Consider the following 21,628-nt stretch of genomic DNA (forward strand, 5'->3'; position numbering starts at 1 on the left):
ACCCTAACTACTACTGAAAAATAGAGATTTGATGAATAGATGTGTAGGAGAGATATTGATACATGAGATATGAGAAAAGTAGATAATAGATATGAAATAAATAAAAATCGATATATAGATGGACAGATAAAAGAACTACACGTCCCAGCACAGACACACGATGCTGAGCGGCGGCAGCTGGCTGTGCTGTGCTCTCTGTCCCGCCCTCCTCCTCTCTCGGTGTCCGGGGAACTTTCCATCTTTCCTTTTCTATAACGTTTCCGTCGATGTTTTCCATCTTCAGAGCACAATCCCCGCACAGAGCTCTCGGGCTCCGCCAACATGGCGCCGGTCCTCCAGGACTGGAGACACACAGGCAGCGCTGGGCCCGGCCTCTAGTGTCCGCAGTGCTGCAGGTACCACACAAAGGATGAAGGGGGGATGTTGCGTTGTGCCCCGGCAAGATGGCGACTGGAGAGACACTGTAGGGTGCCAGCCTGGTCCTTGGAAGTTGGCGCTTTGTCGCTGAAGATGGCGGCCGGCATGTACCTGGAGCATTATTTGGACAGTGAGTGAAGTGGAGCGGGAGCGGGAGAGGAAGGAGGCAACGGGAGACGGGATTATGTTCTAGAGGAGCGGTATACAGGACTGGCCCAGGATAGGGGGCTTTATACAGGACTGGCACAGGATAGGGGGCGGTATACAGGACTGGCACAGGATAGGGGGCGGTATACAGAACTGGCACAGGATAGGGGGCGGTATACAGGACTGGCCCAGGATAGGGGGCGGTATACAGAACTGGCACAGGATAGGGGCGGTATACAGAACTGGCACAGGATAGGGGGCGGTATACAGAACTGGCACAGGATAGGGGGCGGTATACAGGACTGGCCCAGGATAGGGGGCGGTATACAGAACTGGCACAGGATAGGGGGCGGTATACAGAACTGGCACAGGATAGGGGGCGGTATACAGGACTGGCCCAGGATAGGGGGCGGTATACAGAACTGGCACAGGATAGGGGGCGGTATACAGAACTGGCACAGGATAGGGGCGGTATACAGGACTGGCACAGGATAGGGGGCGGTATACAGTACTGGCACAGGATGGGGGGGCGGTATACAGGACTGGCACAGGATAGGGGGCGGTATACAGGACTGGCACAGGATAGGGGGCAGTATACAGGACTGGCACAGGATAGGGGCGGTATACAGGACTGGCACAGGATAGGGGGCGGTATACAGGACTGGCACAGGATAGGGGGCGGTATACAGGACTGGCACAGGATAGGGGGCTTTATACAGGACTGGCACAGGATAGGGGCGGTATACAGGACTGGCACAGGATAGGGGCGGTATACAGGACTGGCACAGGATAGGGGGCGGTATACAGGACTGGCACAGGATAGGGGCGGTATACAGGATTGGCACAGGATAGGGGGTGGTATACAGGATTGGCACAGGATAGGGGGCGGTATACAGGACTGGCACAGGATAGGGGCGGTATACAGGATTGGCACAGGATAGGGGGTGGTATACAGGATTGGCACAGGATAGGGGGTGGTATACAGGATTGGCACAGGATAGGGGGCGGTATACAGGATTGGCACAGGATAGGGGGCGGTATACAGGACTGGCACAGGATAGGGGGCGGTATACAGGACTGGCACAGGATGGGGGGCGGTATACAGGACTGGCACAGGATAGGGGGCGGTATACAGGACTGGCACAGGATAGGGGTCGGTATACAGAACTGGCACAGGATAGGGGGCGGTATACAGAACTGGCACAGGATAGGGGGCGGTATACAGGATTGGCACCGGATAGGGGGCGGTATACAGGACTGGCACCGGATAGGGGTCGGTATACAGGACTGGCACAGGATAGGGGGCGGTATACAGGACTGGCACAGGATAGGGGTCGGTATACAGGATTGGCACCGGATAGGGGGCGGTATACAGGACTGGCACAGGATAGGGGTCGGTATACAGGACTGGCCCAGGATAGGGGGCGGTATACAGAACTGGCACAGGATAGGGGGCGGTATACAGGACTGGCCCAGGATAGGGGGCGGTATACAGAACTGGCACAGGATAGGGGGCGGTATACAGGACTGGCACAGGATAGGGGGTGGTATACAGTACTGGCACAGGATAGGGGCGGTATACAGGACTGGCACAGGATAGGGGGCGGTATACAGGACTGGCACAGGATAGGGGGCGGTATACAGTACTGGCACAGGATAGGGGGCGGTATACAGTACTGGCACAGGATAGGGGGCGGTATACAGTACTGGCACAGGATAGGGGCGGTATACAGGACTGGCCCAGGATAGGGGGCGGTATACAGTACTGGCACAGGATGGGGGGGGGTATACAGGACTGGCACAGGATAGGGGGCGGTATACAGTACTGGCACAGGATAGGGGGCGGTATACAGGACTGGCCCAGGATAGGGGCGGTATACAGGACTGGCCCAGGATAGGGGGCGGTATACAGTACTGGCACAGGATGGGGGGGCGGTATACAGGACTGGCACAGGATAGGGGGCGGTATACAGGACTGGCACAGGATAGGGGGCGGTATACAGGACTGGCACAGGATAGGGGCGGTATACAGGACAGGCACAGGATAGGGGGCAGTATACAGGACAGGCACAGGATGGGGGGTGGTATACAGGACAGGCACAGGATGGGGGGTGGTATACAGGACAGGCACAGGATGGGGGGCGGTATACAGGACAGGCACAGGATGGGGGGTGGTATACAGGACTGGCACAGGATGGGGGGCGGTATACAGGACAGGCACAGGATGGGGGGCGGTATACAGGACAGGCACAGGATGGGGGGTGGTATACAGGACAGGCACAGGATGGGGGGCGGTATACAGGACAGGCACAGGATGGGGGGTGGTATACAGGACTGGCACAGGATGGGGGCGGTATACAGGACAGGCACAGGATGGGGGGCGGTATACAGGACTGGCACAGGATGGGGGGTGGTATACAGGACAGGCACAGGATGGGGGGTGGTATACAGGACTGGCACAGGATGGGGGGTGGTATACAGGACAGGCACAGGAAGGGGGGCGGTATACAGGACTGGCACAGGATGGGGGGCGGTATACAGGACTGGCACAGGATAGGGGCGGCATACAGGACGTCCGGTAATGGGGAGAATAGGAGTATCTGTGGCGGGATCGGCATCTGCAGCACCAGAAGTGGTCGGGGATCTGCTGAGGATTTGTGCTTCTCCGGACCTCGCTGAAGCTGCACTGCTCCGTATTGTAGTTTTTATTTACTTACAGCAAACAGAGATCTTGAATACGGTGCAGAATTCAGACACGGAGTATATTCTGTGTGTAAAATTCTGCAATAAATCCACAATATTCTCGGTCTTCTTCTAACTCGTGGTTATTTTTCTTCCAGGTATAGAAAATTTGCCGTTTGAACTGCAGAGAAACTTCCAGCTGATGAGGGATCTGGATCAGAGAACAGAAGGTGAGAGCGGACATGACACGTGGCCTGTATACAGGAGGATATGACACGTGGCCCTCGGGGTCCTGTATGGGCCGGGGGTCCTATATGGTCCAGGGCCCGAATCACTGTGAAATACAGGAAAATTCCCTTCATTGTTTCTATATCTTCCATAATGCAGAGTGACCCTGCACGTGCAGTCTGAAACCCTTTTAAGTAGTGGCGGACATCAGTGGTAAATGTATAGGCTTTTTTTTTTTTTTTGGAAACTTAAAATATTTATTTTCTTCATTTGTTTCCTCCAGATCTTAAATGTCACATAGATCGTCTGTCCCGTCAGTATATGAGCAATGCCCGAACTCTGAGCTCTGAGGAAAAGCTGCAGCTACTCCGACAAGTCCAGGAGGCGTACAGTAAATGCAAGGAGTACGGCGATGACAAAGTGCAGCTGGCAATGCAGACATATGAAATGGTGAGTGACCCCGGCGAGAGACCAGATGTCCTTACTGATAACTGGACAGCGTGTAAAGCGCGAGTGCAGACACTGCTGTAATGTTCCCTCTCCCTTCCAGGTGGACAAACACATTCGGAGGTTGGACACGGACCTCGCTCGCTTTGAAGCTGATCTGAAAGAGAAGCATATTGAGTCCAGTGACTATGACAGCTGCTCCAGCAAAGGCAAAAAGAGTGAGGAGATGAGTTAGTTGCCCGGTCATTTAGTCTTTCAGCCCCTGGAAATCACTATTGTACAGTTTATATTCCGAATACATCTACATATGGAAAGTTTAGTCCCTTTTGTAAATATAACTATCCTGTACTGATTCTGAGTCACATCCAGTATTATACTACAGCGCTGCACTCACTATTCTGCTGGCGCAGTCACTGTGTACATACATTACATTACTGATCCTGAGTTACATTCTGTATTATACTCCAGAGCTGCACTCACTATTCTGCTGGTGCAATCACTGTGTATATACATTACATTACTGATCCTGAGTTACATCCTGTATTCTACCTCAGAGCTGCACTCACTATTCTGCTGGTGCAGTCACTGTGTACATACATTACATTACTGATCCTGAGTTACATCCTGTATTATACTCCAGAGCTGCACTCACTATTCTGCTGGTGCAGTCACTGTATACATACATTACATTACTGATCCTGAGATACATCCTGTATTCTACCCCAGAGCTGCACTCACTGTTCTGCTGGTGCAGTAACTGTGTTCATGTATTACATTACTGATCCTGAGTTACATCCTGTATTAGACTCCAGAGCTGCACTCACTATTCTGCTGGTGCAGTCACTGTATACATACATTACATTACTGATCCTGAGATACATCCTGTATTCTACCCCAGAGCTGCACTCACTGTTCTGCTGGTGCAGTAACTGTGTTCATGTATTACATTACTGATCCTGAGTTACATCCTGTATTAGACTCCAGAGCTGCACTCACTATTCTGCTGGTGCAGTCACTGTATACATACATTACATTACTGATCCTGAGATACATCCTGTATTCTACCCCAGAGCTGCACTCACTGTTCTGCTGGTGCAGTAACTGTGTTCATGTATTACATTACTGATCCTGAGTTACATCCTGTATTAGACTCCAGAGCTGCACTCACTATTCTGCCGGGGAAGTCACAGAATTATGATTGCAGCTCTGAAGTACCTAACAGGCTGTAACCTAAAGACATTTATGGCATATCCGCAATGAAATGCCATAAATGTACGATAGATGGGTCCCAGCTCTGGGACGATGTCAGATAACGTCGATCACTGGTTGCCCCTTATTTTCTCATTTTTAGTGTTCCTCCCCTCCAGCCGTGTGTATGGGCAGAGTTTTGAGCCTTGCTCCTCTTCTATTGCACTTTAATTCTGCCCTCCTTCAGCCGTAGATCCTTTCTTAGTCTGGACGACGATCTCCGGATCTCACTTCCTCCACGGCACTGATCACATTCTCACTACAGCAGCTAATAATCGTTTTCAGTAAATCGCCCCTTCTTTTATTTGACCTCCAGATTTGCCCCTCATCCCTTTTGTTTCTGCCCCAACATTAGGATAACACTCTGATTATCCTTCCTGCAGAAGGCAGAGGTCAGAAGGAGAAGAAAGCCCCGAAGGTCAGATCAAAGGTGAAGAACTCCGACGACGAGACGGCAAAGAGCGGACAGAAGAAGATCAAATTGGTTCAGACGTGAGTTTGGGGTGGGTTAAAGCAGATGTCCAGGAGCCCCCCGGTCTGTCGATCAGTTATTATGGGCAATTTAGTTGCTTGTAATTTATACTGCATAATTGTATCTGCTCCCAATGCTCTGAGCAGCCAATCAGAAAAAGCAGTGCTGCAGGGTAAAGCATGAGGGAGTGACCGGATGGCATCCTGATCGTCCAGTGAGGCAGGAAAAAGATTTCAGGCTCCCTCCGACTCCAGCAGTCCTCTGATAAGAATAGAACAACACACGGCAGTACACAGCCTGGGGGGGGCATATATAACAGCAGTAGATTATTCTACTAAAGTATATACATTTGTGAAATCCTTTGCAGTAATTCTGACCCTTATTACTTTTCAGGGCAGAATACGGCGCTCCTGCTACTAATTTTGGGAAAGTGCACCCTTCTGATGTTTTGGACATGCCCGTGGACCCCAATGAGCCCACGTACTGCCTGTGCCACCAGGTGTCCTATGGAGAAATGATCGGCTGTGACAATCCAGATGTAAGTGCCAACTTTAACTGTTTAGAGGTGTAATTAATGCCGTCGGATGGATCCACAGAGAATACTGATTAGCAAGCCTCGGGGGGCAGAACATAAGACCCTCCACTCCATCTGCGGGCTGCATGATGTATTCAGTACGGCTGAGAGGACTTTCCACCGTAGTGTATTGCATGTGTGGACTTCACTGCTACATATGGGGGACCTGGGACCTCTGTACTAAGGACTGATGAGGGTCTCAGCATTTATGGCACCATAGTATGTGCGGGGAACGGTGACCCCAGCGTGAGCGCCCAGTAACTGCTAGTTGCCCTGTCCTCCGTTATAATTTACCCCCTGCACATGTATAAAGCGCAGAGATTTAACCGCTGTCCGATCACGGGCACTGACGTGAGAGCCGTGTGTACATTCACCCTCGTGCTTTTGTTCCAGTGCTCCATCGAATGGTTCCATTTTGCCTGTGTTGGTCTCGCTACAAAACCTCGTGGAAAATGGTGAGTGCATCGTTCCCGTGTGGGCTGGTTCATGTTGATCTGTGGTGTCGCACTGTCCATCTACTGCCCCTTCAGTCCTTGCATTTTATCTCTGTGGCTTCCCCTACCTGCTCCATCCAGTGCAGTTGCTTGTGCATCTTGCTTTGCTTGCTCCTCTGTATACCATTTCTTCATCTTTCTTGCTTCTCTTCACTGCCACCATCTTGAGTTTTGTACTTCTTTATCCACATCATTATGATGCCACTTTTTTGCCTTCCCTAATCACTGCTCGTGGTTCCTAGCTCCTCACCAATGCCATAGACTTACAGTATATCCCTTTCTCTTCATTCTATGTCCTTTGTTGCTTTTTTCCGGTAGCACAATCTTCTTTTCTTTATCTTCTTTGCTGCTCCATCTGATTATCATCACTTTCCTTCCTTCCTCACTGCTCCTTCTCATTGCCACCACTTTCCTACCTTTCTGTTCCTAACTGCTCCTTTTCATTGCTACCACTTTACTTCTTTGCTCTTCCTCACTGCTTCTTCTAATTGCCACCAAACAACCAATGTAGCTGGCGCACTACAATAAGCAAAATACACAAAAGAAGGGGGTGCAGTGGAGTGGCTAAATGTGATAGCTAACTCAGGAAGAAAAGTAGCCACCCATGAAAACTGCACACCACCAATAATTAGTGAAAAAAGGAACAGCTTTATTGGTAAACAATATTAAAAACAGCGTAAAAACATTAGAAATACACATATCCACCCTTAGGTCTGCTCATAATGTACCATATATATGAATATAAATATAAATATCTGTCATAAGAAACCACCACCTGGCATGAGACAATAAAGCAATACTAGAAAAAATGCATGTTGCAATATGATGCTGGAGATAATAAGCATACACTTGCTAGCTATAAGGGGAGAAAAGAATACAGCCAAGGCCTAATGCTATAGATAGAATGGCAAGCAAACCCTGTATCCACGTAGGTAATGCCCCAAGACCAGTAAAGGGGGCCAAGAGACAATATACGTTGGCCACCAATGTACCCAAATACTCACAAGCAGTGATAATGCTGGAGGTCCTAACAAAGTCAAAACCCAAACGTGGGTAAACAAGTGTTCCAAAATAGGCTTACAAGCAAGTGGAGAGGCCTGAACAGCCGGTGGGGAGAGCCAGACCACCACTCTCCATCCTTGCTCTCCTTTGGTTCTGATCATTACCATCCCTTTCCCTCCGTCGTCTTCCTCGCTGATCCTTCTCATTGCCACCACCTTGCGTTCATTGCTCTTCCTCGCTGCTCCATCTTATTTTCACCACGTTCCTTTCTCACTCCTTCTCATTTCCACCACTTTCCTTCTTCTTCCTCACTGCTCCTTCTCATTGCCACCACTTTCCTTCCTTGCTCTTCCTCACTGCTCCTTCTAATTGCCAACACTCTCCATCCTTGCTCTCCTTTGGTCCTGATCATTACCATCCCCTTCCATCCGTCGTCTTCCTCGCTGATCCTTCTCATTGCCACCACCTTGCGTCCATTGCTCTTCCTCGCTGCTCCATCTTATTTTCACCACGTTCCTTTCTCACTCCTTCTCATTTCCACCACTTTCCTTCTTCTTCCTCGCTGCTCCTTCTCATTGCCATCCCTTTCCTTCCTTGCTCTTCCTCACTGCTCCTTCTCACTACCACCCCTTTCCATCCGTCGTCTTCCTCACTGCTCCTTCTCATTGCCACCACTTTCCTTCCTTGCTCTTCCTCGCTGCTCCTTCTCATTGCCACCACTTTCCTTCCTTGCTCTTCGTCGCTGCTCCTTCTCATTGCCATCCCTTTCCATCCGTCGTCTTCCTCACTGCTCCTTCTCATTACCACCCCTTTCCATCCGTCGTCTTCCTCACTGCTCCTTCTCATTGCCACCACTTTCCTTCATTGCTCTTCCTCGCTGCTCCATCTTATCACCACTTTCCTTCCTCGTTCCTTCTCATTTCCACCACTTTCTTTCCTTGCTGCTCCATCTGGTTATCACTACTCTCCTTCCTTGCTCCTTCTCATTGCCACCACTTTCCTTCATTGCTCTTCCTCGCTGCTCCATCTGGTTATCACCACTCTCCTTCCTTGCTCCTTCTCCTTGCCACCTCTTTGCGTCCCTAGCCCCTTACTAGCATTCCTGTGTTGTGTCCGTTACTCTTGTATACGGTGACCGCTTTGCCTTTCTTCTTTCCCACCGCTCTCAGCCCCGGCCGTCTGTCTTTCTCTTCTGCCTGGTTTGTATATACAGCATCTCAATGTCTTTTCTGCCTTCTTCCTGCAGGTACTGCCCCCGCTGCTCCCAGGAGAGGAAGAAGAAATAACCTTCTGCGCAGAGGCTCCCTGCGGCGAGAGGGCAGCGACTATGAGGGGGCGGGTGCCCCTGCTTCATTTTCTATACCCCAGGAGGACATTACCGATCCTTTCCCTGACAGTATTAGACTTTACCTCCAGGTGCTGTTGTATTGCTGTGCATGAGGGGGGAGCACAGCATTAGACGTACGACTGACCGAGGGTCACCAGACACCCCTGTACACACACCCTCGGCCTTGTCATTCTGCAACCCCTCCATGCTGGCTCCCGTCTCTTCTCCTTGCTGTTGCTTCAGACGTCTACTCTCCCCACTTTACATTTTAGTACCATCTCTAGGATTCGGTTTACCCCTGACGGTGACTCCCCATCCCTCTTCTTAATATTGATATATGAACTACCTCCGGACAGTGTTCGGTATCTGCCTACTTGCCCCATTTATTTGCTTTTTATTTCTTTTATAGTCTAATTAATTTTAAAAGTAAAACATAAAGTAGTAAAACACTACATAACTAACGGGTGCCAAATAGGTTAACGCTCCCCTCCTAATCTCTCCTGTCCTCCCATATTCCTCCTTCCAGACATCAGTCCTTATCCCACCGAACTTCACCTGGGCCTCCCCTCATTTCTCTCCCCTCCGACCACAAATCTGCCATCACCCCACCTGCCTTTTCCAGGACGTCTGCCATTATATTACTCACCTTCTTTTTGTATATTTACCGAGCCCATTCCACGAATCCCTTTAAGTCCTTGTAGCTGATGTCAGAACGGGGCAGACAGACCTTGTTCCCTTTAAGCCGGGCAAATACAGAACTGCATGAAAAAAATATTAATGTATAAGTGCTGCAATAATCAGATATTATTCAGGAAAATAGTATTAAACAGCATCCCGGCCCAGACGGGTATTGACTGTACCCCTGAAGGGGTTAATGTACAGATCCCTATTGGTCTGGGGAAATGAAAGCGTTTAAAAGGGTTACCAAAAAGAAGGCGTACTCATTATTTATATACTCCTCTGCACTGGTCTAGGTGTTCCTGGATTCACTGTGGACTAGGGCCCATGCTGTTTAATGGGGATCCATTGTGTTCCCCCACCTGTCGAGACTCCAGCGTTGTCCAGGCGGATGGCTCAGCTCTCTGTTTCCTCCCTGAACTGGTTATAGAGAGGAGCGCCGAGCCATGACTGTATGACTACACAATGATGGGGCAGAATAATTTAGGAGCGCTCTGCCTAATCATTTGCTCAGACACTTTCCCTGAATATCGGCCCATAGATTACGCTCTTCTACCTAGATGTCCACCCCTTTTACCTCCTCCCATCTCTTGTATTATCAGCCTATTTTCTCTCCATAGGGTCCCTGCCTTTTCCATTACTCCATTTTGGTGCTGAGTTCTTCATCTTCCTTTTTACTGGAAATTTCTAATCCCAGAGTTTACAGATGTCATACCATAACCCAGTGTCGGCTTGGAGCACGGTGGGCACATTCGTGTCTGACGCCGTACAGCGCAGCGTCGGCATTATTTATCCGGGACCTGAAGACTTTTGCACTTGGGGTTTGGCTGCGTTCCTCGCATCCGCCCCATATTCTGGACTATTACACGTTTCTCTGACGTTCACTAACTCTTAGGCCGGCGTCACACTGGCGAGTTTTACGGACGTAAGAGCGCAGAAAATACACCCGTAAAATACGCATAACACACGGCCCAATGATTCTCTATGGCCCAGCTCCTATCAGCCGTATTTTCCGGATCCGTATTATACGGTCTTCTACGGCCGTACAAAATCACAGCATGCTGCGTTTGTCACCATATTGTGCAAATATGAAAGTCTATGGGGCGAGAAAAAAATCGGATTCCACACGGACCAGCAGTGTGACTTGCGAGAAATATGCAGCGGTATTTTATAGAAAAGCCGGTAATTCAATTGCCGGCTTTTTCTTTCTCCTTCCCAAACCCGACATGATATGAGACATGGTTTACATACAGTAAACCATCTCCTATCCCTTTTTTTTTGCATATTCCACACTACTAATGTTAGTAGTGTGTATGTGCAAAATTTGGGCGCTGTAGCTGCTAAAATAAAGGGTTAAATCGTGGAAAAAATTGGCGTGGGCTCCTGCGCAATTTTCTCCGCCAGAGTGGTAAAGCCAGTGACTGAGGGCAGATATTAATAGCCTAGAGAGGGTCCATGGTTATTGGCCCCCCCTGGCTACAAACATCTGCCCCCAGCCACCCCAGAAAAGGCACATCTGGAAGATGCGCTTATTCTGGCACTTGGCCACTCTCTTCCCACTCCCGTGTAGCGGTGGGATATGGGGTAATGAAGGGTTAATGCCACCTTGCTATTGTAAGGTGACATTAAGCCAGATTAATAATGGAGAGGCGTCAATTATGACACCTATCCATTATTAATCCAATAGTACGAAATGGTTAATAAAACACACACACATTATTTACAAGTATTTTAATGAAATAAACACACAGGTTGTTGTAATATTTTATTATACTGGTAATCCACCTGATGACCCTCATCCTGTAACAAAGGAAAAATAAAAACTCAACAATATCTCATACCTTCCGTCGCTCAGGTCAAGTCCCACAAAGTAAATCCATCTGAAGGGGTTAAATCATTTTACAGCCAGGAGCTGTGCTAAAGCAGTGCTCCTGGCTGTAAAACCCCCGGGAATGAATGGATTGCATGGGAATGACCTGTAGTTACCTTGAGTTGCGGTGAGGCGCCCTCTGCTGGATGTCCTCATGAACTGGAGCCTTGGAAAAGTTCCCACGCTCGAGTTCATATGAGGACATCCAGCAGAGGGCGCCTCACCGTGACTCAAGGTAACTACAGGTCACCCCGCTTTCCATTCATTCCCCGGGGTTTTACATCCACGAGCACAGCTGCTTTAGCAGAGCTCCTGGCTGTAAAATGATTTAACCCCTTCAGATGGATTTACTTTGTGGGACTTGACCTGAGCGACGGAAGGTATGAGATATTGTTGAGTTTTTATTTTTCCTTTGTTACAGGACGAGGGTCATCAGGTGGATTACCAGTATAATAAAATATTACAACAACATGTGTCTTTATTTCATTAAAGGACTGTGTAATAATGTGTGTGTGTTTTATTAACCATTTCATACTATTGGATTAATAATGGATAGGTGTCATAATTGACGCCTCTCCATTATTAATCTGGCTTAATGTCACCTTACAATAGCAAGGTGACATTAACCCTTCATTACCCCATATCCCACCGCTACACGGGAGTGGGAAGAGAGTGGCCAAGTGCCAGAATAGGCGCATCTTCCAGATGTGCCTTTTCTGGGGTGGCTGGGGGCAGATGTTTGTAGCCAGGGGGCGTCCTATAACCATGGACCCTCTCTTGGCTATTAATATCTGCCCTCAGTCACTGGCTTTACCATTGTGGCGGAGAAAATTGCGCGGGAGCCCATGCCAATTTTTTCCGCGATTTAACCCTTTATTTTACAAGCTACAGCGCCCAAATTTTGCACATACACACTACTAACATTAGTAGTGTGGAATATGCAAAAAAAAAAAAGGGATATGAGATGGTTTACTGTATGTAAACCATGTCTCATATCCTGTCGGGTTTGTGAAGGAGAAAGAAAAAGCCGGCAATTGAATTACCGGCTTTTCAGATATCTCGCGCTGAATTAAAAAAAATAAATATATATATATATATATATATATATATATATATATATATATATATATATATATATATATATATATATATATATATATATATATATATATATATATATATATATATATATATATATATATATATATATATATATATATACTGTATATATGTTTTAACGAACATTTGAGCACATAAATCCATTAGATGTCGGTTTTGCAAGCCTGCGAGAAAATATTGCAGTACGGATGCCATACGGATTACATACGGAGGATGCCATGCGCAAAATACGCTGACACACCCTGCCTACGGATGACATACGGATCACTATTTTGGGGACATTTCTGCGTATTACGGCCATAAAAAACGGACCGTATTGTCTTACGCCTAGTGTGACGCCGGCCTTAATCGTGAAAAAACACTAATTTTCTGTATGATTTGGGTCATTCTGATGGTGCGAGGTCTCGTTCCTCCCCCAGTAACCTCCCGAGTGCTCCCACTCCGCAGCTAATACTGGTTATGTATTTTCTGATTTACTAGTGAAAAATAAATAGTAAATGTTTCCGTGTCGCCCGTCGTCTCATTATTACAGCGGCGGGATGGCTGGAGCAGGGACATTTTTGTTACGCTTATTTCTGGCTCATTACTGGATACCTCAACTTAGATGCAGTATATGGTGGACTCTGGAATCCATCTCCAATCATGGCGTTTGTCCACCATGCTTTACCTGACTTTCTGCTCCTGTACATGCACAAGGTCAACAGGGAATTACTGATCTCCATTACAGCAAGGAGAAAATAACTTTTTCTTTTTTAGCCCAATCATAAAAGGGGTCAAAACTCCTATATTTTTACAAAGAATAAAGCTCAGATGGCGACATTGTGCAATAACATCGAATGTTTGTCCATAGGGGTCGCATTGGGTGTAGTGAGACTGGTGCCAGAAAACAAAACCTGTTGGATGTTTAGTTGCAACTTTCATAGGACTTTGCAAATTCTAAGGCCATGTTCACACTGCAGTATTTGATCAGTATTTTACATCTTTATTTATAAACCAAAACCAGGACTGGGTGAAAAATACAGAAGTGATGACAGGTTTGTTATATTTCTCCTCTGATTGTTCCATTCTTGATTTTTTTTTGCTTCCAAATACTGATGTCAAATACCCAATGTGTGAATGTGGCCTAAAGCAATCTAAACACTAGTTTAATTACCCTTTCTTTCTGACACCCGTATTACCCCTTTCTCTTTCTGGCTCCCGTAGTAGCCCCTTCCTCTGTCCGGCTCTCGTAGTAGCCCCTTCCTCTGTCCGGCTCTCGTAGTAGCCCCTTCCTCTGTCCGGCTCCCGTAGTAGCCCCTTCCTCTGTCCGGCTCCCATAGTAGCCCCTTCCTCTGTCCGGCTCCCGTAGTAGCCCCTTCCTCTCTCCTGCTCCCGTACTAGCCCCTTCCTCTGTCTGGCTCCCGTACTAGCCCCTTCCTCTGTCCGGCTCTCGTATCACCCCTTCCTCTGTGCGGTGCCCGTAGTAGCCCCTTCCTCTCTCCGGCTCCCGTAGTAGCCCCTTCCTCTCTCCGGCTCGCGTAGTAGCCTCTTCCTCTGTCCGGCTCCCGTAGTAGCCCCTTCCTCTGTCTGGCTCCCGTAGTAGCCCCTTCCTCTGTCCGGCTCCCGTAGTAGCCCCTTCCTCTCTCCGGCTCGCGTAGTAGCCTCTTCCTCTGTCCGGCTCCCGTAGTAGCCCCTTACTCTGTCCGGCTCCCGTAGTAGCCCCTTCCTCTGTCCGGCTCCCGTAGTAGCCCCTTCCTCTCTCCGGCTCGCGTAGTAGCCTCTTCCTCTGTCCGGCTCCCGTAGTAGCCCCTTCCTCTGTCTGGCTCCCGTAGTAGCCCCTTCCTCTGTCCGGCGCCCGTAGTAGCCCCTTCCTCTGTCCGGCGCCCGTATTAGCCCCTTCCTCTGTCCGGCGCCCGTATTAGCCCCTTCCTCTGTCCGGCTCCCGTAGTAGCCCCTTTCTCTTCTTGGCTCCCGTAGTAGCCCCTTTCTCTGTCCGGCGCCCGTAGTAGCCCCTTCCTCTGTCCGGCGCCCGTAGTAGCCCCTTCCTCTGTCCGGCGCCCGTAGTAGCCCCTTCCTCTGTCCGGCGCCCGTAGTAGCCCCTTCCTCTGTCCGGCGCCCGTATTAGCCCCTTCCTCTGTCCGGCGCCCGTATTAGCCCCTTCCTCTGTCCGGCTCCCGTAGTAGCCCCTTTCTCTTCTTGGCTCCCGTAGTAGCCCCTTTCTCTGTCCGGCGCCCGTAGTAGCCCCTTCCTCTGTCCGGCGCCCGTAGTAGCCCCTTCCTCTGTCCGGCGCCCGTAGTAGCCCCTTCCTCTGTCCGGCGCCCGTAGTAGCCCCTTCCTCTGTCCGGCGCCCGTATTAGCCCCTTCCTCTGTCCGGCGCCCGTATTAGCCCCTTCCTCTGTCCGGCGCCCGTATTAGCCCCTTCCTCTGTCCGGCTCCCGTAGTAGCCCCTTTCTCTTCTTGGCTCCCGTAGTAGCCCCTTCCTCTGTCCGGCTCCCGTAGTAGCCCCTTCCTCTGTCCGGCTCCCGTAGTAGCCCCTTCCTCTGTCCGGCTCCCGTAGTAGCCCCTTTCTCTTTCCGGCTCCCGTAGTAGCCCCTGCCTCTGTCCGGCGCCTGTATGTAAGCTCTGTATAATTGGTCTGCGTTACTATAAACAGGAGTTTGTTGCTCAATTTTTAGCAAATCGTCTGCGATGCGCCAATTACTGTTATCTAGAAGTGGATTCTAAACAATAATGGGCTTGTAAGCGCTGCACTGAGGCCGGCCCGGATCACCGGAGAGCGCTGACGTCTTCTACCGTGCCACTGCTCTTCCAATACTGCACATAGCCGCAACAGGAGCACGCACATTTCAGGCCAGCGCTGCAACAATATCACTGGTCCAAGCCGCCAATCATTCAGAAGCACCTGACATTGGACATCCCCTTTAACCCCCTCCCCCTTTAGGCCATTTTTGCATGATCGAGTCTGAACTAAAATTTTCCAGGAGTATCCATAAAATATAAGGCTATTTACAGGAAATCTGGGAACTGAGGAACTGCTGTCCAATCCTGAGAAAAACTATGGGCCCAATTCACCGTTTGCGGAGTTTTTTCTAGGGCACTTTTTGTTTGAGGTTTTTTTTTTTTTTTTACATCAAATGCTTCAAAACGCACGTAAATTTAATCATTAGTTTTGCACAAAATAAAATAACGCCTTTTTTTTAACCTGCATTTAAGAGTAAAAAAATCACGTTTTGCTAAAATATTGGGGGCAAACAGAAAAGCAATTTGAGCAAAAATCTTTGCAAAGTAAAAAAAAAAAAAAAAAAAAAATCGATTTGGAAGCAAAATTCAGGAAAACAATAACCCTGCCACCAATGGCGAAAATATCAAACAATAATGCAGAAAAGGATAAAATACACAGAGAAATAAATAGTGAATCGAGTCCCAAGGACAAAGCTGATCTTTGTGTTTTTTCATATTGGGAAGTGACAAATTCCACAAAAAAACTGCTGAAATGGTGCGAAATGAACCCAAAAAACACCAGTGACGGACACAGAGGTGCACTGTAACCCTTCCTGCCGTAGGACATAAGGCTACGTCATGTGCAGGAGTGAAAAATAACCAAAAATGCCTAAATTGAAACCACCGCCAGTGAAAAATGTAGAAAAAAAAATGCTCAGGAAAAAATTCTAAAAAAAAAAAAATCTTGAAAATGTTTAAAGAAATTTTTTTTTCTGAAGTGCCGTCCTCTTAAAACTTTGTTGCACACGCCCTCGGGGGGCTGCAGACAATCACTGACTGCTGACAATCACTGACTGCCATCTGCATGGATTGGTTGCCAGGGAAGGAGGGGGATAAAACAAAGCAATTTTTTTTTTTTTTTTAGAAAAATAAAGGAAAAAAAATCTTGTGGAGTGCGTCAGTGACCGCCTCCATTGTCAGTCAGCAGTCTTCCCCATGATTGTGGAGCTATGAACTAGAAACTAAGGATCCCAACGCCTGGTTGTTTTCCCTCGTCTCCCCCCAAATCATGCAATAAAAAAAACTAAGTAATATGTTATTAATAATCAGGTGTTCCTCTGTCTGCAGGAAGGGGGGAGGGGAAATCGCCCAATATTGCTGGGGGGAGGGCTTGTCTGTCTATGAGCGTTTCCCATTGGTCGCTCTCCCTGTCAGTCATTCCGCTCTGGTTCACTGAGGCCTCTTATTCGCTGCTACAATCCTATTGCTTCACGTTCCTGTCAATCTCTCCTGTCGTGATGCGATTGGCTTATTTTCTTATACGCTGCCATTGGTCCGTTTTTCTTTTATAAGAGCGATTTGTATTGGTTGTCTTTGACCGCGACGTCATGAGGCGCGCGGCTCTCCGATTGGTCACATTTTGGCGGGAGGAGCGAATTTGAAGTCAGCGGGTGTTTGTCTGTTTCACGCCACCGGAAGCTTCCGGCTCCGTCCTCACTCCTCATCGGCCGCACCGCGGAGACCCCTCAGGTAGAGTACTCTGTGCTGGATTGTACTCGGAATGCGTGTGCTGGATCCTGGGGTGTGTCCGGAGGGAGCAGGCGCCGGATCCTGGGATCTGCTCTAGAGGATGAGGGGGGACTACAGGCGTCGGATCCTGGGATCTGCTCTGGAGGATGAGGGGGGACTACAGGCGTCGGATCCTGGGATCTGCTCTGGAGGATAGAGGGGGGGACTACAGGCGTCCGGATCCTGGGATCTGCTCTGGAGGATAGAGGGGGGGGGACTACAGGCGTCCGGATCCTGGGATCTGATCTGGAGGATGGTGGGGGGGGACTACAGGCGACGGATCCTGGGATCTGCTCTGGAGGGGGGGGGGGGGGACTACAGGTGTCCGGATTCTGAGATCTACTCTGGAAGGGGGATGCTGTCTGTGCACTATTTTTCTTGACACCCATGACCATCAGAGGTTGATTATACCTGAACCCATTTTCTTTTTCATGCTTCTTAGCTTTTTTTCCCCGTTCTATAGTTAATATGACAATTTCTTATGAAGCCCAGTTGCAGGTTGGGCTGGAGGACTAATGTGGCAGCTATGGGGGCCTTCAGCAGTCCCGGCTACCATGACACACAGCACATGTTGTGAGGGGCTGATCTGTGCTTGTAGACTGGTGATTGTGCTGTTTAAATGCAGCTGTCGGGGAGTGAAAATATTTAAATGGTTAAACAGCAGTGATGGGAGCTAGCTCTGCTCACTGCAGTTTATAGAAAGATATTTTGTGGGGCTACATCTCCTGCTCCGTACCCCGGCCCCCGACCTGGGGTGGACAATTGTCACACTTCAGTGAGGGGTTAAAGGGCTTGTCTAGGATGTAAACCACTAGTTTCCGTACTCTTCTGCTGTCGCCCCATAGAGCTAGTCCAGGCCTCTAGTCTGCATTGGATCTGATAAGTCGGGTGTCATGAGTAGCGCTCCTGAGAAACATGAGTAACATGATGTCTCTACTGTTGTCCAGGTCTCCACCATGACTCTCCAATTCAATATCCCCCTGGCCTTTAAGGACTTGCTGAAGAGTGGAGGAGTGGGCCAGTACGTGGTCCAGGAGGTGCTGCCTGTACGACAGCTGGCCTCCGACCTACACGGTGAGTGTTATTTTTCTTCTTTTTTAGGGACTGATTTACTAAAGCTTTTATGGCAGCATTGTGGTGTGGCAAAGCTTTTTTTTTTTTTTTTTTTTTTTTTTGAAGGTCGCAAATGTTTGGTGCGACTCGAGTCACACCAAACACTTTTTTGTGTTTTCACTCCATTTTTGCTCACCTCTGACAACGTGGCCTGACCTGGGACGCTGGCTACTGCTGCTTGTCAAATCCACGATGAGCATCTTCATTCACTACACCATAAATCTTCCTCCATCACGGACTGGAGTAAGGTTTGTTAGCTGCACGCCACTTGTCAGACGCTCCACCTAATCACTCGGTAGCCGTGCACTTCACCCTTATAAAGACTGGTGTGCAGATCACTGCTCTTGGTGAATCTGGGACGTGGTTTGCAGATCTGGCTAGCGACTAATCCAGTGCCGCTTGTGGCCGGCTTCTCCCTGCATCACTAGGTGACTGACAGATATCTCTCATGCGTATAGGGAGACTCCTATCAGCCAGCGAGGTTCAGAGAGAAGTCTGCTGGGGCAGCGCCCGAATGGTCTGGTCTCTGGCTATGGTCTCCAGCCAGATCTGCAAACTGTCTTCTCTGAAATGTTGACTCATCTCAAGAAGATCCCTCTGCAGCCCGGCTTGGTCACGGCTGTGGTTTGGGCAGCAGGAATCGACTGATTAGGTCTCTATTATAGTTTCACTGGGAATTTAAAGTGGGTTTTTTTTTTTTTTTTTGCAGCTCATATAATTATCTACCACTTGAGTGAGCGACTCTTCACAATATACATCCTGATGAATGTATACATGGTATAATTGTTGTGCATGTGGGTGACTTTTGTTGTTCTCTTTTTTTACAGCGTATAAAGCTGCTCTCCGGTCCCAGGGTCCCAAATCTGTTGTCCAGCACTTTGATCCACTCTACTGTATCATATAGTAAGTGAGCATCGAATTTTTGAAATAATCCATTTTTGCTTCTATTGCTTATGACCATTTTACCGCCTCGGCCACATGATGAGTCCAAGGCGAATGTGACTCCGGCGTCCTCTGGGTTTAGCCCTTCGCTCTTTGCCCTCGGTCTGTAATCTTGGTGGTTGTGGAGAAGCTTCTCGCTGCCGCTGTAAGGCCAGACCCACAGCAGCATTCATTGCTGGTCCTCCTCTGTCAATCTGCCCACACGAGTGTGTCGGCAGGGGATGAGCGGACCTACAGGATGGTTGTCTGATAGGGGGCTGGGCAAAGGGCGACACTCGTTAAGAGCCGCTGCGGAGACATGAGCACAGATCTTTGGTAATCTGATGGCTATTTGGGGGATGTTAGTTATTTTTTATTTTTATTTTTTTGCTATTGGGCTGTATTGACCATATTTCTCTTGTTTTAGCCATTTCCAATCTGTGTCTGTTTCCCTGAAAGAAGATTTACTTGAGCTGCTTGTGAAAGGTACGGGGCTCTGATACTAGTAGCTGTTTAATTTCAGGGATAAAGCTTAAAATTTTTCCTGAAATGCTCAATAGTCTGGATTATTTTCGATATTCTAATAATTAATTTACCTTTGTGGGCATCGACAATATCTAGGTATAATCACATGACCGTGGATGATCGTGCCACGGCTATTGGAAAGGCATTCATGCTTACCTGTCCATTTATTTTTTTTGTTAGCCAATTCTCAGCATGCGAGTGAGCTTCCCTCCGTCCTGGAGGATCTGTCTCTGGCTGCAGCGGAGCGTCATCTGCACCTGACCACCCTGAAGATGAACTGCTTTCTCCTCTTGCATCTCGTGGAGGCGTTTGAAGTTGAAACCTATAAAGCGGCTTTGGGAAATGTGGAGCCGAGTGGGAAGGTACTGAAGGGGGCTGTGCTTTAGGCACCGATTATAGGTACGCACTTTAGCTCACTTTTTTTTTTTTTTTTTTGCGCTATCAGGGGAGAAAAGCAAAGTCCAAAACTGATGGCTTTTTGTGGGAAAACGAGAGGGAAAATGTTCTGCAAACAGTCACCCATCTTCTTCAGCTGGATATTCGCCGGCTCTGGAACATGTCACTGATAGAGGAGGAATTCATCAGGTTTGATTTACTTTCCTGGACATCATGAAACCTTTGTCTTGCTATTTAAGTCCCAAGATGAATGGGGCTCTTAATCTTCTGGGCTTGTGCTTTGGTCTGAAATCTTGGTGGCTGTGCAGAAGTTTCTCGCTGCTGCTGTAAGGCCAGACCCACATCAGCATTCATTGCTGGTCCTCCTCAGCCATATTCTGTCTACAAGCGCATGTGGCAGAATCTGAGAGGATCTACAGTCTCCGCTGGGATCTAGGGAGCGCTGAGCAGTGGGAAACGTGGGTACATATCACTGGTAATCTTACAGCAAGATAGTGGGAATATTCTCTGACATTTATTGTGGTAATTTTTGACTTTCTCCTCAGTATGGTTACCGGCTGCTGTTACAAAATGATGGAAAACCCAAATATTGGGGCACAAAGGAACAAGTCCCTGTGGGAATCCTTATCGCACCTCCTTGGGGCAGCTGTGAAACGCTCAAATGACACCCTAAGTAAGTCACTAAAGGGGATCAAACCTGTAGGGTGAGAGGAACCACATGTACAGCTTTGTATGGTCACCCATATAGAGCCTACCATGGAGAAACACTTACTCTGCAGTTCAGGAATTAAAGGGATTATCTGGTGCCATCCAAAGCTGTTCACATCAGAAGTGAATGATGCCAACTATCCTACAACTCGCACATCTGCCAAGATGCATGCATTAAAATGGGACACGTGCCCAATACTTCCCAATCGTGTGCTTCTTGCAGGTCATAATGTCGTTGGCAGCACATGCTTCTGATATCGTTGGTTCCTGTCTAGATGCCTATTGTGTTGGCAATGTGTCTCCTGCCATGTGATGAGCTAAAGGCAAATGTGACTCCCTTGTCTCCTGGGTACGTCCTCTGCTCATGGCCCTCGGTCTGTAATCTTGGTGGTTGCGGAGAAGCGTCTCGCTGCCACTGTAAGGCCAGACCCACAGCAGCATTCATTGGTGGTCTGTCTCTGCTTATAATCCAAACTGCGCATCCAGGTGTGAGGCTGCAGTTAGAGAAGACCTACAAGACGGATCACGGCCGGAAAACATGGGGGCGAGCAGAGACTGTTACTCAAAGGGGATAGGGAAAAATGATTGAGTCTTTGGTAATCTGATGGCATTACTACAACAGTGATATGATCAAAGTTAATAAAACCTTGTTCTATGTCAAATTGCATGCCAGATATTAAGGGCAGACATGTTTATACATTCCGCTCCTCTTGGTGTGCGCTCTAAATGTGCTGTTACCGGACTCTGATACTTTGTTTTGCGGAGTTGGTGT

General features: G+C 48.5%; 2 protein-coding genes and 3 non-coding genes across 6 annotated transcripts in view; all 5 read left to right on the top strand.

Moving 5' to 3' along the window:
• The first annotated feature begins 390 nt into the window (after window positions 1-390).
• ING4 (inhibitor of growth family member 4) lies at window positions 391-11,124 on the top strand. Its single transcript, XM_077258218.1, has 8 exons — window positions 391-547; window positions 3,405-3,476; window positions 3,758-3,924; window positions 4,025-4,139; window positions 5,553-5,661; window positions 6,035-6,179; window positions 6,609-6,670; window positions 8,958-11,124. The coding sequence occupies exons 1-8, from the start codon at window positions 421-423 to the stop codon at window positions 8,995-8,997; spliced, it is 837 nt and encodes a 278-aa protein (XP_077114333.1). The 5' UTR covers window positions 391-420; the 3' UTR covers window positions 8,998-11,124.
• Window positions 11,125-17,000: 5,876 nt separating this feature from the next.
• The window catches only part of NCAPD2 (non-SMC condensin I complex subunit D2), a 34,372-nt gene continuing 29,744 nt past the window's right edge, over window positions 17,001-21,628 (top strand). For both annotated transcript variants that reach the window (XM_077258219.1, XM_077258220.1), the window contains exons 1-7: window positions 17,001-17,154; window positions 18,141-18,267; window positions 19,134-19,209; window positions 19,655-19,713; window positions 19,933-20,114; window positions 20,198-20,337; window positions 20,694-20,821. In XM_077258219.1, the coding sequence (XP_077114334.1) occupies window positions 18,150-18,267; window positions 19,134-19,209; window positions 19,655-19,713; window positions 19,933-20,114; window positions 20,198-20,337; window positions 20,694-20,821 (703 nt within the window). In that variant the 5' untranslated portion in view covers window positions 17,001-17,154; window positions 18,141-18,149. The remainder of the gene's footprint in view (window positions 17,155-18,140; window positions 18,268-19,133; window positions 19,210-19,654; window positions 19,714-19,932; window positions 20,115-20,197; window positions 20,338-20,693; window positions 20,822-21,628) is intronic.
• On the top strand, window positions 19,280-19,577 carry LOC143770888 (small nucleolar RNA U85). The gene has a single exon (XR_013214794.1). It is a non-coding gene; the product is annotated as a small nucleolar RNA U85 (small nucleolar RNA).
• LOC143770891 (small nucleolar RNA U85) lies at window positions 20,354-20,638 on the top strand. The gene has a single exon (XR_013214797.1). It is a non-coding gene; the product is annotated as a small nucleolar RNA U85 (small nucleolar RNA).
• On the top strand, window positions 21,161-21,466 carry LOC143770890 (small nucleolar RNA U85). Its single transcript, XR_013214796.1, has one exon. It is a non-coding gene; the product is annotated as a small nucleolar RNA U85 (small nucleolar RNA).

Source organism: Ranitomeya variabilis, chromosome 4, assembly GCF_051348905.1.
Source record: "Ranitomeya variabilis isolate aRanVar5 chromosome 4, aRanVar5.hap1, whole genome shotgun sequence".
Lineage (NCBI taxonomy): Eukaryota > Metazoa > Chordata > Amphibia > Anura > Dendrobatidae > Ranitomeya > Ranitomeya variabilis.